Source organism: Eumetopias jubatus, unplaced genomic scaffold (genome assembly GCF_037043125.1).
Source record: "Eumetopias jubatus isolate StellerSeaLion01/CBP00866 unplaced genomic scaffold, mEumJub1_p1.0 scaffold_10, whole genome shotgun sequence".
Taxonomy (NCBI): Eukaryota; Metazoa; Chordata; class Mammalia; order Carnivora; family Otariidae; genus Eumetopias; species Eumetopias jubatus.
In genome coordinates this window covers 13,605,626-13,624,579 of record NW_028274816.1, presented here as the reverse complement: position 1 = coordinate 13,624,579, position 18,954 = coordinate 13,605,626, and the positions used below count along the sequence as shown (strand labels likewise).

Here is an 18,954-nt window from a genome sequence, read left to right as displayed (position 1 = left end):
ACATAACGGGGACTCCCAAGAGTCCCCCCCCCCCACTGTGAGGTACGTGGGAGAAGGTGCAGGCAGAGGACAGTCGTCTTGTCACCTAGCTGAACAGCAGTCCCAAACAAAATCCAAAATTAAAACCGCAATTTTTATTTGAACGTAATTGAAACCTGTCACATAAAAATATCTTTCTCTGTCACCAGAGATGCAGATGACAACTGGAGGGGACTGGTCTTTTGCTCTGGTGAAGGCTTGATGGAAAATAAAAGCCCTGGGCACCCCCTGACCTGTTCTCCGAGCCCCCCTCAGAATGCCCGCTGCAGGCGGCTGGAGGTGGTGGAGAGAGAAGCGTGGGGAAGGCCTTGCCGCTCCGCCTCTTTGGGAAAGCCGACGAGAAGCCAGAGGTCACAGAGCATTGGAGGGCTGGCTTAGAGCCGCCACCGGCCAGGCCAAAATGAAACATCTGCTCCCGGCTCCCCAGGCACATGGCTGGGCGTGAGTGGGAGGCAGGGGTGGAGAAAACTGAGGCAGAGGCACAAATAAGCACTCTCCACCTTGGCCCTGAGATGGCCTCTGCTGGCACTGGAGGGGGAGACCAAAAATAAATAAATAAAAGCGATGTGCTTCAGGGAGGGAGGGTGACAGGCCCATTAAAACACCGAATGTTCAGCGCGAGTGGGGAAGAGCCAGGGCATGAGGGTTTAAAGAGCCCTGATGGAGGCCAACGGCCTCCAAATGCCAACCGCTGATGGGAGGAGGGGGTGGGGGAGGGGCAGTTTGTTGGCGGGGCTACAGTGGGGGTGCTGGCTGAGTCTGGGTGGGCTCGCTGAGGTGACCCTGACGTTCTTTTGTGTGTGGCATGACCACAGACCACAGATCTAGAACTAGGAAGCCCAGGCTGCCCTCTACTGGTGATTCCTGACAATGACCACACACCCCAGGGCCAGACCTGCAACCCAAACCAGCCAGGCGCGAACCAGCCTGAACCAGCCCCCAGGGAGGACGGGCAGTGGCTGCGTTCCAGACCAGGCCTCCCAGTGCGCTGGGAGGCTGAGAGCCTCCCCAGGGCTTGGGGCAGGCTTCTCCATCTCTGCCTGGCCTGCAGAGGGGCCAGGGCCGAGGGTCTCTCGTGCTCACTGCAAAGGCATCGAGAAGAACTTGTTCCCAGACTTGCAGCGGACCTGTTCGGCGTGGGCACGCAGCACCATCTCGGGGTCTTCAAACTCATCCACGATGTTCTTCCACCGCGAGCCGAGAAAGGACAGTCGCATTAGGGGAATCAGGGACCCAGAGGGCACTGCGAACAAGCCCAGCCTACTAAACTCCTTCAGGAGTTAGGCACCGTGCAGGGAGGCTGAGGGCCGTGCAGGCCCTAGACTCTGCGCTTAGGTGTCTTGTCTCATCAGCTCTGCCATCTGGGGAGGTGGGTCCTATCATCCCAACTGTGCAGAGGAGGAAATGGACACTCAGAACCTGAAAAAACTGGGATCGGGTCTGCTGGAGCCCAAAACCAGGGCTCTTTGCCCCCATAGCATGATTAGGCCAAGAGCAGAAGTGGCTGCTTACTGATGGCCCAGGGGCTCTATCCTCCTGCACACACTCTGCTTGGCTTGCAACATGTTTAAAAAAAATTCACATTAGTGCTAACATTTGAAAATGAGAGACTGCGCATAAAAATCTGGATTTCCGGTCTCCCTTGAAAAACAAGTGCTAGCGACACTTGGTCCACAGTCCTACATGGCAACATTCCCCACTCTAAACTCTCCCAGCGGTGAAGGAGTATCAGCTCCTCCGAAGGCACTGACGGGAAAGTGAACCATCTCATCTGCTTATCAGAGCAGGAAGGGTACGGGGTGGATGTGCCTTACACATGGCACATTTCACACCTGCCAGGCCCTGCTGGGCACCCGAACTTTCAACCTCTGGGCGGAGGGCTAGGACTTCAGGAGAGGCCTACAGCATTCTCTCAGATCAGTGGTGTAGGGCAGTGCTTCTCAAATTTTACCGTGCACACAAATCCCTAGAGATCTTGTTAAAATGCAATTCTGATTTCTTAGGTCTGGGTTGGGACCAAAGAGTCTGGATTGCTAATAGGCTCCCCGGGGCTGTGGCCATGGGCCTGCCCTTTGAGTAGCAAGGTCAGGCGATGGGGGTCTCCTCCCCCAGATTCTGGTTTGCACGCATAATCCTCAGGGCCTGCAGGCAAACCTCCCCCTCCCCTCCCTAACATGCGGCCCGTCACTCCTGGCGTTGGGCACCCTCTGTGCTCCCGCCGCGAATTCACCTGTAGTTCCCGTAGGCACCGCCCTTCTAGGGGGAGACGCGCGTCACCCACACACCAGGCCAGACTGACGTGGAATGAAGGGTCCTGTGGAAGAACAGCAGGGAGGCAGGCGGTCACCTGGATGCCTTGGCCCATCCAGACGTGACAGGAGGTCTGTGACCCTTGTCGCGGTATCCCTGCTGGAGCCCTGGCCTGCTCCAGGAGAGACTAGACTCTCAGTGCTGATCAGTGTTGATCCCAGGCACCCTCCGCAGATAGATAAAATAGCTCTGGGTTGGCCCCGGCTATGGACTGAATTGTGTCCATAACCTGCCCCCCTCCCCACCTGCCAGATGCCTATGTTGAAGCCTCAACTCCCAATGCAGTGGTATTTGGAGATGGGGCCTCTGGGAGATAATTAGGGTTAGAGGAGTTTATCAAAGCGGGGGCCCTCATGATGGGATTCATGCCTGTATCAGAGATGGCAGAAAGCTGGCTTCCTCTCTTTCCACCACGAGGACACAGTCAGTGAGTCTGAGCCAAAAACGGACCATGATGGCACCTTGATCTTGGACTTCTAGGCTCCAGAATTGTGAGAAAAGAAATATCTGCTGTTTAAAGCACTCCATCTAGGGTATTTCGTTATGGTGGACTCAGCTGACTAAGACAGTCCTGCTTCCAGAGGCTTTCCCTTAACAGTCATTAAATCTGGGACGTGGATGAGAACGCAGGCTCCAGCTCTATTTTCTGATCTAGAACATTTCAATAGATGACATACTTTCTAACATGAAATGAACAAAAACCAAAATGTCTAAAATTATGAGTAATAATCTCCACTGAAACTCACACTCCTATGCCTCAGCAAGGCTTTAAAAGAATATATCAAGCAAAACCAAGGGCCCTTTAAGGACCTGATACTCAGTTTGGAGTCAAATACCCCCGGAGGGCATGGGGCAGGGTGAGGTGCAGGAAGGTTCGGAAAGCTAGCGCTCCTCTTGGTGTGTCAATTTTACTAAAAAAAATTTGGGAGAACTACTACTTCTCAAAAAAGAGATGAACATGGATCCATATGGAGCAGAATGGGTAAATCTTGTACATATTGAAGATAAAACGAGATTTCTATGAAGCGTTGGACTTCCGATGGGCTGAACCTGACTCTGCCACGGCCCCTCCGCTCCCCTCTCTCCTGGAGGCCTGTGTCCTCCGAAGGCTGGCCTTCAGGACACTTCACGGGGGCAAGTTCTGGAGGGCTCTTCAGTTTGCCTCTAACAAGGGCTCCTCCGAGGATGGTTTGATTCCACTTTTAGGCAGGCCAATGGAGAGGCAGAGGCTGTTTGTTACCTGGTAGAAAGTGGTGAGGTCAAATTCCTCCATGACTCTGTCTACCTCCGAGACCAGGTCCAGAAACTGGGCGTGCCCGGAGGTGACCTCGAGCCCGACAAAGGTCCTGGGGAAGGCAGAAGTGGAGACAAGGTGAGCATGAGATGCAGCCCCTGAGAACCTAAACCATCTGCCCTGGGGGCAGGGCAGGACACAGGAAGCAGGTCAGGGGGCCTTGGTTCTCCCCCCTCTCCTGGTTGCCTCACTTGCCTGCCCTCTGAGCTGGCTCTTTCCTCTGTCCCTAAACCTTCCTTCCCCAGTCCTAACCACACATCTCTCCTCCTTCCCGGGGGGCTCACGATCCTTGAGGAACTTCTTCATGTGCCCCTGCCACGTGTCTACAACCCCCAAGCTTCTGCGGCCCTGCTCTCCAGTGTCGCATGACTCCTGAGTCTGGACTGTTTCTCTTGGGGACGTGGCTTCTGGGCACCGGCCACCCTCCCCTCAGCTCTCAAACACGCTCCCTCATCTTTAAAGACCCTCCTGTGAGCCCACATCTTCAGCCAGACACCCTCCTGGTCTCAGTGAAACTTATCAGATGACTTGCCCACTGTCACTATCTCTAATCCCTCACCTCCCAGCTTCAACCCACTCCACTACTGCTGGAACATGCTGGCCTCATTGGCGCCTCATGACTGCCCAGTGATGGACCTATCAAGGGCAGGCGTGTGACAGCGTGGAAATGAGAGGTCACGGAGGTGATGGTATGAGCTAAATGTTCAAGTGGGGATGGAGCTGGGCAGGGGCCCATGTTTTCTTCCAGTGGCAGGCTTTTGTTCATTTTACTGAGATGTTTTTCTCTATCTCTGCCCCCCTCCCCCCATGTTCCTCTAGTTATTTTTCTTAATGAAAGGTTCAGATTTGGGAATAGCTGCTTTTGTAGTCATAGAGTTGGTTAGAACACAAACAAAGAAAAAAATGGGGCAGGCAAGGCTGGAAGCAAAGCACCCTTTCAGTCTTTACTCCAGAGAATCTTCTGGAAGCAAACTGGGGGCAGATGGGGAGACTCACCTGGTTTTCTCTTGATTGGTATAAATCTTTACCCGGTTGGCGGTAAAGAAGAATCTGGAATTTAGAAGAGGAAAGACCACGTTTCAGGAAGAATAATAAGAGGAAAAAAATCTGAAAAAAGTTTATATTAAAAAGAAAGATTTTGAAAATACAGTTAACTCACTGCACACTTCATTTTGTTACCCTATTATACAGGTGGTATAACTGAACCCTAAAATATTAGAGCTGGACAAGGCCTTACATAATCACCCAGTTGCAGTAACACATAGCTTCATTCAGATGCTAGCAAAATTTTTATTAATAGCAGTTCATCCCAATGAACAATTTGAGACTATTTTAATTTTACCGATGGGAACTGAGAAAGTCTTCTTCATCAAGGTGATAACAGATGAACATTTCCCATGTGCCAGGGCCTGAGCTGAGGGCATCCTCATGTGACTCTGTGATGCAGACACTTTAACTATGCCCATTTTACAGACACGGAAGCTGAGGTTAGGTGAAGTTGAATTTGGTGAGCCACAATCTTAACCTCAGTCTGTCTGATTCCAAAGCCCTTGCTGTCACCTATGATGCTTTAATGAGGGGAAGTGGGTTTCTGTTGGTGTGGAAATGGGGCAGAAACACCTGCCCATCCATGTACCCACCCATCTCTCAGATCAGTTACACAGGGCCCATCAAGTTCAGTCGTCAGGTAACTGCTTTCATTCTGGCTGGTTCCGGTTTGTGTTCTCTGAGACACTAGGAGATCTCAGAGGGACCAACTTGGCAAATCCCACTGCAAGAAATGATCATTGACGGCCTCCGGGCCAAGGTTCTGTATGATGGAACACAACACCCCAGCACGCTGGGTAGAATCTCACTTGTCCTGGGGCTCAGACTCAGTCAAATTGGGCTTCCCTGTCAGTCTTCGGCCTCCTAATGCATCCCTTTTGGGGAAAATGTAAGGGATGACGGAACCAGCAGGAGCTTGGTCAAGTGTCAAGTTTACCCAGAGTTCTGCAAGGGACCTGACAAACGTCCTGAAGTGGACATTGGAGGTTTGTGCCCAACTGTGAGGGTTAATTTTATGTGTCAACGTGACTGGGCTGAAGGATGCCCAAAGGGCTGGTAAAACATTATTTCTGGGTGTGTTTGTGAGGATGTTTCTGGAAAAGATTGGCATTTGAATTGGTGAACGGCATAAAGCAAATGGCCCTCCCCAATTTGGGTGGGCATCATTCAATCCAGTGAGGGCCTGGACAGAACAGAGGCAGAGGAAGGGCAAACTGGCACTCCTACTCTCTGCTTGAGCGGACACATTCATCTTCTCCTGCCCTTGGACACTGGACGTTGACTTTCCTGGTTCTTAGGCTTTTAGGCTCTATTGGGACTTACACCATCAGTCATCTCCCCCCCACCCCCATTCTCAGGCTTTTGGACTCAGACTGAATGATACCACCGGCTTTCCTGGTTCCCCAGCTTGAGGATGGCAGATTGTAGGATTTCTCGACTTTCATTACTGTGTGAGCCAATTCCTATAATAAATCTCTGTGTATCTCTACCTCTGTCTCTATTTCTATCCTATTGGTTCTGTTTCTCTGGAGAACCCAACACAGATTTGGGTACTGAGAGTGGTTCTAAACCAGGATTTTAAGATTGAGTCTTCTGAACCCGTTCTGGAGGCTTCCGGAACTGGCTCTCTGATTAGATTCAAAGACACTACTGACTCTGTTTCTAGTAGTAAAAGTGAGCGCTGGTAGTCCACGTGGGAACTGATTATAGAGATGCGTACAATATCTGCAATGCATGATCTCAGTCAACCATTTATTAGAAGGAGCTAAGTACTGTATGATACTTTCAAACAATTTGGGGGAAACTATGGAATATAATGACATTGGTTGGCTGCTCTTAATGTCGCTGGACAAAGTGGCAAAAGAACAGGGTGAGCTCAGGGATTCGAATTCCCAACTCAAGCAGCATCAGGGACCTAGGAACCTCTAGGTGTGCCCTAAGGGAGACCCTCCTGCCCCACAGCCTCAGGGCTGTAACTGCAGAAACTCCAAGGCAGAACCGCATCCTGTGATCCGCTGAATTACACAAGTTGAACTAGTTGAGCGGCTGCTGCAGTTCAAGTAAGGACACTGCTTGGGAAAGACTGGGATCCTTTGGGAGGGGGACGTGTGGGAAGCCCTGATGAAGCTGGCGCCCTGAGCCCCTAAATTCTCACGAGCTTTCTTTCCCAGTGGTTTGGGCCTTTCCACCTCCATTCGAGGGGATTCACCTGGCACTGAGGCAGTTGCCCTGCAGGAGGATGGCGAGTCTCCTCAGGAGCCACCCCCATTACCCGTCTTTGCTTCTATTTTTCTTTAAAAGATGTTTTATTTTATTTTTTTCATCTTTTTTTTTAAGATTTTATTTATTTGATAGAGAGAGCGGAGCGAGCGCACGTGCACGCAGGAGCAGGGGGAAGGGGCAGAGGCAGAGGGAGAGGCAGGCTCCTGGCTGAACAGAGAGCCCAATGCTGGACTCGATCCCAGGACCCCAGGATCATGACCTGAGCCCAAGACAGACGCTTAACGGACTGAGCCACCCAGGCGTGCTCCCCGCTTTTGCTTCTAGACCTATAAAGTCCCAGCAGACCCCTTAAGATGAGGTACAAAGTGTGACTCGTGAGGAGATGTGCCATGCTCCAAACTACTACCTCAGTTTCTAATCTACATGAGCAGAAATCCACGGAACGTGTGTGGGGATAGATTTTAAAGGTGTGGTGCAAGCATCGTAGAGTTGGATCAGGCCGAATTTCGTGATATGGGCTCACTAAGTAGAGATCCAGCGTGAATGCCACAGCTTGAGGAGTTAGGGAGGGGATCTCACAGTTTGCTGGGTTAGTTGCCTGAAACCAACAGGTGGCTCCAGTGAGGGAGCTGGAAACACCCGAGCTGAGAGGCGGGTGTAGTTACCATGGTAGACAGCAGAGTCTCGGGCAGGCCTAGGGCACTGGCTAATTGTCGCGGTGTTCGCAGAAGTGAACTAGACAGGAAGAGAATGGCGGCAGGTTAGAAGAAGCTTAACCAAGAGGTGACCCCAATTGCAGCTGGTGTTCTAGATGTGGTTTTATTGCTCAAGCAGATCAACATAGCCCCTGGTTCCTGGAATGTGGCTACTGGCCTGGCAATTCATTTTTCTCCAGCCCCGTCCACGAGGCCCAGGGTCAGTGGGCTTTCAGCAGGCAAGGCCAGCAACACGCCTTCACTGCCCTGCCTCTTGGGTAGATCGTCTCCAGCCCTACGCCATCATTTATTTTGCAGGGTCTCATCACTTTTTGCTTACACAAGACACTACATTGGTCCATGACATTGATGTTGACACTGTTGATCGGACCTAGTGAGCGGGAAGTAGCCACTACTCGAGACTTCACAGAACCCTGGCTAAGACACCAACCAACCCCCCTTCTCCCAGGAATCTTGTATTGGAGGGCTGCTCCCCCCATTTTGTGCTGGGGGAGGGGTCTCTACCCTGCTGCCCCCCCCTCGGGGGGGCACACCTGACCCAGGCCTGGCCAATCAGAACACAGCATTCCCTCGGTTGCAGCAACAGAATCGAAGGTGTGCTGCTGCCCACTCTTGGTCACAGGCTCAACCAAACAAACCCAAAGAGGCCACCTAGTCCGGCTTTCTCCAGGACACAGGGGAGGAGACACACGCACTAGCAGCGGAACATCAAGGGGAGCCAGCTTGGTGATCTAGGCGCTGCTCCTGGTCCCACAGAGAGCAAGAGCATGAGCTACATCTGGGCTCCCCAGGGACCATTATCTCTAGCAATGGCCCGTGGGCAAAGTTTGCAGAGGTCCCAGCAAGGGACTTGTCCAGTCAAAGGACCACTGCACGCTGAGGAGCCCAGCGCCATGGCTTCCCACCAGAGGTTTCGTTCTCGCATGGTCTTTGCCGCCCAGATGCATGCAGTGCGATGATAAGTCATTTTTACCAAAGTCGGTGGCCCCAGACACAGCTGACATCCCACCTTTACCCAGAGAACAGAGCTGGAAGCCGGCAACTGAAACATCCTCACGTAGAAGGGGAAAGGGTTCTGCCAACTGGACTCACAGACGAAGAGCACATTAGCCAAGTCAGACCAATCAAAGTCGTTCCTGTGACTTTTGCTGAAGCTATTAGAAAAGAGGGCTGGCTTCCTAGGCTGGTGGACTGGCAGCCCCAAGTTGCCGGTGGCCTTCTTTGTCTTTGTGAGAAGGAAGCCCACACAGAGAGGTGCCGAGCTAAGAGACGGTGAGTCAGGTGCCATCTTCTGTTCACCCCAATCCACTCATGCAGGAAGCCAGCGTGACTTCTGAACTTTTTAGTTATACCAGCCTATGAATTCCCCCTCAGTTTAAGCCACTTTGGGTTGGATCTCTGGTATCTGTGACCAAGGGAGTCCTGACTAATATACATATTGCTCAGTCAATTTGGTAGCAATGATAAAAAAACGGGAGTGGTGGGGTGGGCTGGGCACTGAATGAGGTGGAGATAGTCCTGATTTCTCCGGCTGACTGAACTGGAGCAAGTCCCTTCCTCTTCTGGCCCCCAGAAAGGGCTGAACCGAATGGGCAGTTCCCTACCTGGGCAGAGTGCATCTATGGAAATCTTGGGCCTGAGGCCTCCCGCACTGTGGGAGTGGGGCTTGCGCTCTGGAAGACTTCTGTTTTTCTCCTACACATCTACACATCCAGGCTTTTGGGTAACACTTCATTTGAACCAAGGGCTTTGCAAATAAAACCACCACCTTGAATGGCTTCTTGGGCTCCTTCTGGAACTAACACTCAGAGGATCCCTCTCTCTTCTCAATTGTTCAACAAACATCCATTTGATGCCTATAGTCAGCAAAGCATCTGGAGAAGACCCGTGGGGTATTCAGAGAGAAGTTGCATTCCTGGGCCTGCGAGCGCTTGGCTCCAAAGGGGCCAAGGACTGGATATGCATGAAATGAGCACGAGGGTATAAACTGCCCCAGCATGGGATGATCCCCAGGACTGAGGAACTCTGGGGGAGATGCCAAATTGGAGAGCCTCAAGGAAGGGGCAGGGCTTCGACCTGGCCAAGTGTAGGAGGAAAGGCACATTGGTAGAAAGAAGAGATATGCAAAGTTGAGGAAGGAGAAGTCCTAGGCTAGCAGACTAAACCAGAGGTGGGGGCCAGTTCCCATCCTTTGCCAAGCCGGGGCCTGCCTCAATTCAATCTCCATAGGTCCCCTTGGAGGTGGCTACCAGGACCTGCCCGCAGGTAAGGACACAAGGCTTCCAGAGCTTCTGTGGCCTGTCCAAAGTCGCCCAAGATGGGGTATACGGCTGGCAGCTCCAGGAGATGTTCAGTGTTCTAACCCTCAGGTCTGGCCTGCTGGCTGGGGTAGCATACCCCACACCTATACCCCCACAGTAGCTTAGGACAGGAAGAGGAGCCAAGAGGAGGAAACGAGGGGAGAGGCAGAGGAAGCGCCGGGCACTCACCGCGGGAAGGTGGCCATGCGGTCTTTCAGAGCCTGCACGAACGGGAGGATCCAGTGATGCCGCAGCACCACGCTCTGGGACAGGCTGAGGTGGAATGCCTCCATCTGCACCAGCCGGGGAACATAGGTCTGGGCGTGGGGCAGCAGCATGTCCAGCAGATCCAGGAATTCCTCCCTGGTCTCATCTGGAGGGAAGAGTAGAGAGGGCAGGCCATTCTCTTAGCCAGGGCCGTGTGGCTGAATGAAGAATCCCAGAAGGCCGAGAAAGGCCTTCACTACTCTGGATTTTGGGGGAAAATTACTTTGAAAGCAGCCTAGCTCTATCTATTTTAATATATGATTTTGTGGTTATAGAAGTAACACACGTATGCTCATTGTAAAGAATTCAAGTAAAAAAAGGAAATATGCCAAGGAGAAAGCAGGGCCCCCCAAAATCCTATCACCTAGAGCATCGAGCAGTCTCCAAACTATTGTGATCACCTGGGCCATTAGTCAAACAAACTTGCACGCATATGTGCAACAAACGTGTATTTATTTATAAGTTACAAATGTACATGTTACAAAATTATGTCCACTGTAAAAGGTACACTCTCGAGAATGGAAATTTTATTTTATTTATTTATTTATTTAAAGTCTATTTATTTTTTGGTAATCTCCACACCCAATGTGGGGCTCGACCTCATCACCCCGAGATAGAGTCGCATGCCCTTTTGACTGAGCCAGCCAGGCACCCCAAGAACAGAAACTTTTAAAAGATGAGATGGGGCGCCTGGGAGGCTCAGTCGTTAAGCATCTGCCTTCAGCTCAGGTCATGATCCCAGGTCCTGGGATCGAGCCCTGCATTGGGCTCCCTGCTCGGCAGGAAGCCTGCTTCTCCCTCTCCCACTCCCCCTGCTTGTGTTCCCTCTCTTGCTGTGCCTCTATCTCTAAAAAATAAAAAAAATAAAAAATTTAAGAAAATTAAAAGATGAGATAAAAAGGGATATATAAAGAAGTTCTAATACTTTTCTTCTGGATGGATCATCTTGACCTCTCCCCCAGGGGGCATACACCCCACTTTCAAGACTGTCAGAGATGGATGCCTATCTCCCTAGCCTCTTCTCAGTGCATATCCTCGTGTATACATTTTATTTGTTGAAAAAATGAGAGTGTACCATTCAAACTGTTCTTCCACTGGCTTTTTTCTTTCTTTCTTTTTTTTTAAAAGATTTTATTTATTTATTGGTCAGAGGCAGAGAGAGAGCATGAGCAGGGGGAGCGGCAGGCAGAGGGAGAAGCAGACTCCCCGCGGAGCAGGGAGCCCCATGTGGAGCTCGATCCCAGGACCCTGGGATCATGACCTGAGTCGAAGGCACAAGCTTAACCGACTGAGCCACCCAGGTGTCCCTTCCACTGACTTTCTTCATGTAACGCTACATGTTGGATAGCTTCCTCTCAGTGCACAGGACAAGCTGATCATAGGTTCACAGTAATCCATAATCACCAACAGCACTTCCTTTATCAGTCACCTATTAGATGTTTAGAATCTCCTGATAAATGTTTAGAATGCTCCTAATTTTTCACAAAGACGAAGAACACTACAATGACCACCACTGTATGTTCACATATTCTTCTTCTTTTTTTTTAACCAAATGTGGGACTGGAGCTGCATGGGTAACGGTCTGCTCACACCCAGTCTGTTAGTCAATTAGTTCCAATGCCCTGGTGAGTAGGCAGTACAGAGAATCATTCTCATTCTGTGGATGGGGAAATGGAGGCTCTAAGAGTTGACCTGATCGAACACAAAATACTAAGAGCCACCACCTACTCTGTGTATTGTGTTAAGAGCCTGACACAAATGATCTGATTTAATCTTCACAACAGTCCTAGGATATATGGATTTCTATAATCCCCATTTTAGAGATAAGGATACTGAAGCTCTGGGAAGTCCAGTAACTTACTAAAGGGTGCCCAGAGCACTGGGTAGTGAAGTGAGGTCTGACTCCGGCGCCTGGGCATTTTTTTGCCTGCCACTCACTCATGGGGGCTGGTAGGGGCGGGAGGGGGACCTGCCCCAGCACACCCAGGGCCCTCTCAGGAATAAACTGCCAGCTGCAGCCACACTCCGGGATGGCCTTGACACTGCCCTAGACCCTCCCTTGGTCACCTCATGAGTGGGAAAACATTATACCCAGGGTTAATTAAAAAAATATTTCAGGCAACGAATTCGAAACTTTTTGAAAACAGGTTTACAGGAAAAACTCCCCAATTCTTGAAACTCGTTCTCTCTCTGCTAAGTCCATCTCTCTCCTACCATCCATGTCAAGGTTTCTGGCTTGTTCCTCCTGGTTGGGGCCAGCTTCCTCCCATCAAGAGGCACCTATCAAATCTCAGTCACTCGCCCTTTACACGTTACTCACATGGCACATAGACGTGGGTGGCCCAGTTGCCCCGCTCATGGGGGAAGGTGCGCACCCGGCCCCCGTGTTTTTCCCGGTCATCCTCAGGCTCCTCCTCGGTGTCTAGGAACATGTGCAGCACACTGTCGGGTACCGGCAACCTCTGGCTGGGAAGGGGGCTCTGGGTACTGCAAGAGAGAAAAAGGAAATGAGCACACTTAGCCTCCTGGCATTCTCCACCTCTGTGCCTACAGCAAAAGTCATAACCCCTTATCCAGGGTGACTGTGCGCATCAATTTCCCACCAGGTGCTGGAAGCAGCTTTTAGATAACCACAAAGCTCTTTCCCCAGTACTGTCTCACTGGGGTCTCCCCACAGCCCCAGGAGGCTGACTTTAGCTGGGAGCATGGGAAACAACTGGGCAGGCAGCAGTGTGTTGTTCAGAGGTCACATTCCCTGAACAGTGGACAAGTGCTTCCGAGCTTTGGGGTCTTGAGCAAGTCATGTGTACTCTGTGGGCCTCAGTCTCCTCATCTGTAAAGTGTACTTTACCTGACAGAGCTATTGTGAGATCAACAGAGATACTACTGCTTGAAAGGCACTCTTCAAAGCACCAGGGGTGGCACTTGAGAACTGCAGCTCCACTAAGTCAGACTTCGACCGTTTCGTTCATTGCCGAGTGTCACAGCCTGGCGCAGAGCGGGTGCTCCATGAGCATTTACTGGATGGATGAAAACACCCTCCATATGTGGAAACAGACCTAGGGTGGTGCTGTGGTGCGCGCCAGGAGATCCTGGCGGCGGCCAGCGCTGGAGGGGGGACCCGAGCCCACGTTTCCTGCCTCCTAACCTTGGCCTAGCCAGGTGGGGGCACTCTGGGGCCGTGTCCAGGGCTGTCCTCCGGACTCTCCTTTTCCGCTGTACCCCTCTTTCTTCCCTGGAGAGTCGCTCCGCACCATCGCCCCTTTCCCTTCAGACGCCCGGGTTCCGTCGGGGTGTCGCGCGAACCAGCAGCCTCCCCAGAAAGATCTCCTCGCTCCTTACCGCCGGCAGCCTCCAGTCCCCGGCCGCGCCTGGGCCCCGGCCTCGGCCTCGTCCTCATCCTCCGAGCCGCTGCTACTGTAGCCCACCAGGGGCGCCGCACTCATGGGGCCTCCTCCACGACAGCAGCCCGTAGCCGCGAGCGATCGCACCCGGAATTCGGCTACGCCGGAAGTGCCCTCCCGGGGGCGGGGCCCGGGGAAGCACCGCCTCGGGGCGGGGCCTGGAGGGGCGGGGCCCCGCCGGACTCGGGCGGGACTCTACACCCAGACCACGCTGCCTGCCAGCTCGCAGCGCCTTGACGGCTACCTGGCGCCTCCCGGAACCGCACCCCTAGCCTCTGTGTGCCCATTTCACAGATCGCTCCGGGCCCTGACCTCTCTGTACCCTCCTCTGTCAGCAGCCATCCGCGACCAGACCTCCTAGCCACGGACGGTCCCTGGGTCAGCGGTCAGCGCGCTAGACCCAGCGGAGATCCCTGTCCTCGAGGCCCGGACGGGATCAGAGGTCCGGGAGCCCCCTCCTCAAGCCGGTCCAGAGCCCGAGCTCCAGGGGCCCGTCTCCTAAGAGCAAGCTGAGCAGTCAGAAGCGGGTCAGTTCCAGAAGATCAGAGGGTCTAGGAGGCCCCTCCTCTCAAGCGCGGGCGTCGGGTCTCAGGTCGGGTTGCGGGGGGAGCCCCCTCCGCCAAGGCCGAGCAGGTTGGTCGGAAGCCGGGCGCCCTCCCTGGTCCGCTGAGGCGTGCAGGTCAGGCAACTGGAGAGCCACCCTGCACGCCCGACTGTCCGACCCGGCCCGGCCGCGGGGTCCCCGGCAGGGGGCGGCCTCGCTCCGTGCCGCCCGCTCCTCCCGCAGCTGCCGCCGCCCCGGCTGCCGCTCCTCCCCCGGCCCCGCCTCCCTGGCCCCCGCGCCGCCCGCCTGTCCGCCGGTCTCTGCAAGGCCGTCGGTCCGTCCGCCCGCCTTCCCGGCGCTCCTCCGCCCTGGCCCCGCTATCCCGGCCACGCACGTCGCTTCCTCGGTTCCGGCCGCCGCTAGCCAGTTCCCCGCCCCCGGGCCGGCCGCCGCCGCTACTCGAGGCCGGGGATTGGCAGTGCGCGTAGGCCGCGCCGCCGCCGCTGGAGCCGGAATAAAGGGGCGGCCGAGAGAGCAGCCGGTCGCCACTCGCCCCGCGCCTGACCCCGCGGGCGGCCTGGAGCAGGTGAGCGGCGGGGCGCCCGGGGCTGCGTCTGGGGGCCACTCCCGCGCCCGCCGCACCCCTTCCCCAGCCGGCCCGCCCGCCACCACCACCACCTCCCCCCCCTCCACCTCCGGCCCGACCTGGCGGCCTCCTGAGCTCTGGGGCGGCCCCAGGCCAGCCGGGGCGCGTAGCTACTAACCGGGCCCAGCCTGCGGCTCTGGGGCCTTCCTCGGGCCCAATCGCCCGCGGGGCCGGCGCTCCGGCCCGTAGCGGCCTGGCCGTTCCTGGTGAGGGCTGACAGGAGGCAGCCCAGCCAGGCTGGCGGGCAGTGCCGGCGGGGAGGTGATCGCCTTTCATTCGGGTTCCCAGGGAGGAGGAAGGGCTGGTGTGGGGCGCAGGGGGTGGGCCTCCCTTTGCCTCCGTTACCCTGGTCTCTCCTCTTTGCGGAATGATCAGAGAGGCCTCCGGGTCGCACCTTCCTGGAAGTGGGCAGGGGTGGGCAGCTGAGCTGGGGGCCCAGGATCCAGGACCCTGGTTCTGGCAGCCATTCATACCGGAAAAAAAAAAAAAAAATTCATCTGGGTTGGCTCATCCGGACCTAGACTGCGCTCAGAGTAGCCCCTCTTCCCTCTTTCCTGGGGAGGCTTCCTACCTGCTTGTTCATGCAACCTGCTGATTCCACTACGAGCAGTGGCTCCTTTCCTTCATTCCTTCCCGGAAGATGCTGTGGGTGACAGTTTTTCGCCTGACTCTCAGGTTTCTTTGGCAGAACAGTTAGAGGCAGGGCTGGCCTGTGAAGGCATCCCCTTTTTTTCTCCTCTTTCCCTCAGGAGAAAACTTAGAAACTTTTCAATGTTTGAGGCAGAGGAACTGGAAACCTGAAAGTGGGTTGCATGTAATTCTAAAAGTTCCTCCCTCTCGCTCTCATTACCTTCTGCTGCCACAAAGTGGTGAGTTAGAGATTTGCCTGGGCTGGGTGGTCTTTCCCTTCCGTGGATTACCCAAAATGTTAGAGACTTGGAGCAAGGGAATGAGTTGCCTCTGGAAAGGTTGTCTTTTCCAGGTGGTCCTGGGAAGAGGAGAAATGCTCTGTGCTTAGGATGTTATTTCCCACATTGCCGAGGCAAACTCCTGATTGCCCACTTTTTCCTGCGGGCCTTGGCACTGTCAGATTCAGAGGATTTAGGAGTTTTGGGTGCTCTGGGAGTTAACTGGAGCCCGGATGTTCTGCTGTGGAGCCCTCCAGGCTGGGTGGGTCTATGGACCTATCATCGGTACCCCATCATACATTGGCTCAGGTCTCCGCAAGGCCATCCTAACTGTTGGGTGGAGGAAGAACAGGCACGTGGTCAGGAAAGAGGGCCTAGGGGATAGTTGAGAGGGATGTGGGTCAGCCCCTCACAAAATCAGGTTTTTGAGATGGTCCTCGGTTCCTGTAGTTGTTTTAAATATTGGCTGCCTGAGGCCGTTTGCTCTTAGGCCCTCAGGTCTGGGAGGTCTGGTTCTCGGTCTCAGCAGGCTGTTACCCTGAGCAGGGATGTCCTGGGTTGAGATTCAGGGCAGCGGGGGGAAGGGAGCTCGAAGGCCTTGGGGTGTCCTCCACCAGTGCCTCTCTGCTTTTATGTAATAACATATTGGGCTTCCAAGTAAGAATTTTATTTGCAAAACAAGTTACGCTGCTGAAATCGGTTTGGACACCATGGGCCTCCCTCTTCCTTTGGAGCATGAGCAGAATTTATGACTTCTTTGTATTATGGCAGATCATGCCAGACCCTTATCTGTGAGACAGCTGGCTACAGAGGGCTGGCAGTAGGCTGGGGAGCCGGGAGGCTGTCTTTGCTGGAGGGGCTGAGCCACCAGCAGACTTCTTTGGTTGTGTGTGAAGAGAGCAGGTCTTCCAGCCCTGAACCCCTTTCTCTTCCCTGATGCGGCAGCTGTGTGGCGAGTGTGGGCAGAACGGGGAGAGGGGCCCAGGGACCAGCCACGGATCTCGGCGTCAAGCTGACCGTTTTTCTCTTCCCTCCAGAACCAGTCATCGGGGAAGGCAGAGCCCCTCTGGCCTCGCCACCCACCCCACCCCCCGCCCGGGCACTCTGCCCTCGAGAGCCCCGCCTCCGGTAGGCAGAGCCTGACAGTTCGTCTTGGTTAATGCCGCCAGCCGTCTGACCAGTACCCCTTGTGTGCCTCGTCTGAGGTTTTTGTCCATCCCTGATCCTGGGCAGCTTCTCTCTGGGCTGGATCACCTTCGGCGGGAAACTGAAGCCCTTACTCTCCAAGCCCTGTTTCGTCTTCCCAAGCATGTCAGAAAGCTGGCAGCAGCCCCCGCAGACGCAGCCCCAGCAGCCACCGCCGCCGCAGCCCCAGCACCACGCCGAGCCACCACCCGCCCTGGCCGAACACGCGCTGCCCCCGGGCTCGGCTGAGAACCCCCTGGGCTGTGCCGTCTACGGCATCCTCCTGCAGCCGGACCCCGGCCTCCAGCCCCCGCAGCACGCGCCCCTGCAGGCAGCCGGCGAGCCGGGCCCCAAGTGTGGCGTGTGTGGTCACGACCTGGCGCACCTGTCCAGCCCGCACGAGCACCAGTGCCTGGCGGGCCACGACCGCTCCTTCCAGTGCACGCAGTGTCTCAAGATCTTCCATCAGGCCACAGACCTGCTGGAACACCAGTGTGTGCAGGCCGAACAGAAGCCTTTCGTCTGCGGTGTCTGCAAGATGGGCTTCTCGCTGCTCACCTCGCTGGCGCAGCACCACAGTGCGCACAGCGGCGCCAGCGGCCTGGTGAAATGTTCCATCTGTGAGAAGACCTACAAGCCGGCCGAGGCGGCCGAGCCGGCGGCCACCGCCGCCGCCGCCGCCGCGGCCACCTCCCTGCCCCCGGCCCCCGCGCCACCGCCGCCGCCGCCGCCACCGCCGCCGCCGCCGCCGCCGGCCGTGGCCCCCGCGGAGCAGGCCGACAAGCCTTACAGCTGCCCCATCTGCCAGAAGCCCTTCAAGCACCTGTCGGAGCTGTCGCGGCACGAGCGCATCCACACCGGGGAGAAGCCGTACAAGTGCACGCTGTGTGACAAGAGCTTCAGCCAGTCCTCGCACCTGGTGCACCACAAGCGCACGCACAGCTCCGAGCGGCCGTACAAGTGCGCCGTCTGCGAGAAGACCTTCAAGCACCGCTCGCACCTGGTGCGCCACATGTATGCGCACTCGGGCGAGCACCACCTCTTCCGCTGCAACGTGTGCGAGCTGCACTTCAAGGAGTCCTCGGAGCTGCTGCAGCACCCGTGCACGCCGAGCGGGGAGCGGCCGTTCCGCTGTGGCGAGTGCCAGAAGGCCTTCAAGCGCCCGTCGGACCTGCGGCAGCACGAGCGCACGCACAGCGCCGAGCGGCCCTTCAAGTGCGACCTGTGCCCCATGGGCTTCAAGCAGCAATACGCGCTCATGCGGCACCGGCGCACGCACAAGCCCGAGGAGCCCTTCAAGTGCGGCCTCTGCGAGAAGGGCTTCGGGCAGCCCAGCCACCTGCTCTACCACCAGCACGTGCACACCCTCGAGACCCTCTTCAAGTGCCCCGTGTGCCAGAAGGGCTTCGACCAGTCGGCCGAGCTGCTGCGGCACAAGTGCCTGCCGGGCGCCGCCGAGCGGCCCTTCAAGTGCCCCGTGTGCACCAAGGCCTACAAGCGGGCATCGGCCCTGCAGAAGCACCAGCTGGCGCACTGCTCCGCCGCCGAGAAGCCCCTGCGCTGCACCCTGTGTGAGCGCCGCTTCTTCTCGTCCTCGGAGTTCGTGCAGCACCGCTGCGACCCGGCGCGCGAGAAGCCGCTCAAGTGCCCGGACTGCGAGAAGCGCTTCAAGTACGCGTCAGACCTGCAGCGGCACCGGCGGGTGCACACGGGCGAGAAGCCCTACAAGTGCCCCAGCTGTGACAAGGCCTTCAAGCAGCGCGAGCATCTCAACAAGCACCAGGGGGTGCACGCCCGCGAGCAGCAGTTCAAGTGCGTGTGGTGCGGCGAGCGCTTCCTGGACGTGGCCCTGCTGCAGGAGCACAGCGCCCAGCACAGCGCCGCCGCGGCCGCCGCCGAGGGCGCCTACCAGGTGGCCGCCTGCCTGCCCTGAGTGCGGCCCTGAGTGCAGCCCTGAGTGCGCACCTCCGAGCGGTCCCCACGGGGCCCGGCCCGCGTGCGGCCAACTGGGCCCTCCCCCCACCCCCCACCCCCGCCGCCCGGCTGGGTGGTCTGAGGACCGAGGGCGCCC

The 18,954-nt window shown here is 55.8% G+C and overlaps 2 protein-coding genes across 4 annotated transcripts; one reads left to right on the top strand and one right to left on the bottom strand.

The window, feature by feature from the left end:
* Positions 1–1,035: 1,035 nt before the first annotated feature.
* On the bottom strand, positions 1,036–13,694 carry USB1 (U6 snRNA biogenesis phosphodiesterase 1). Of its 3 annotated transcripts, none has more exons than XM_028095994.2 (7): positions 13,539–13,694; positions 12,517–12,683; positions 10,119–10,302; positions 4,640–4,693; positions 3,590–3,695; positions 2,270–2,353; positions 1,036–1,223 (listed from the first exon to the last, which is right to left on the bottom strand). In XM_028095994.2, exons 1-7 carry the CDS (start codon positions 13,640–13,642, stop codon positions 1,119–1,121), a joined length of 804 nt encoding a protein of 267 aa, XP_027951795.2. In that variant the 5' UTR covers positions 13,643–13,694; the 3' UTR covers positions 1,036–1,118. The 3 variants fall into 3 exon arrangements, with proteins under 3 accessions (XP_027951795.2, XP_027951806.2, XP_027951814.2); XM_028096005.2 differs by lacking the exon at positions 1,036–1,223 and adding an exon at positions 1,230–1,427; XM_028096013.2 differs by lacking the exon at positions 1,036–1,223 and adding an exon at positions 7,579–7,648.
* Positions 13,695–14,455: 761 nt separating this feature from the next.
* On the top strand, positions 14,456–18,910 carry ZNF319 (zinc finger protein 319). Its single transcript, XM_088027404.1, has 2 exons — positions 14,456–14,730; positions 16,736–18,910. Exon 2 carries the CDS (start codon positions 17,008–17,010, stop codon positions 18,814–18,816), a length of 1,809 nt encoding a protein of 602 aa, XP_087883530.1. The 5' UTR covers positions 14,456–14,730; positions 16,736–17,007; the 3' UTR covers positions 18,817–18,910.
* The last annotated feature ends 44 nt before the right edge of the window (positions 18,911–18,954 follow it).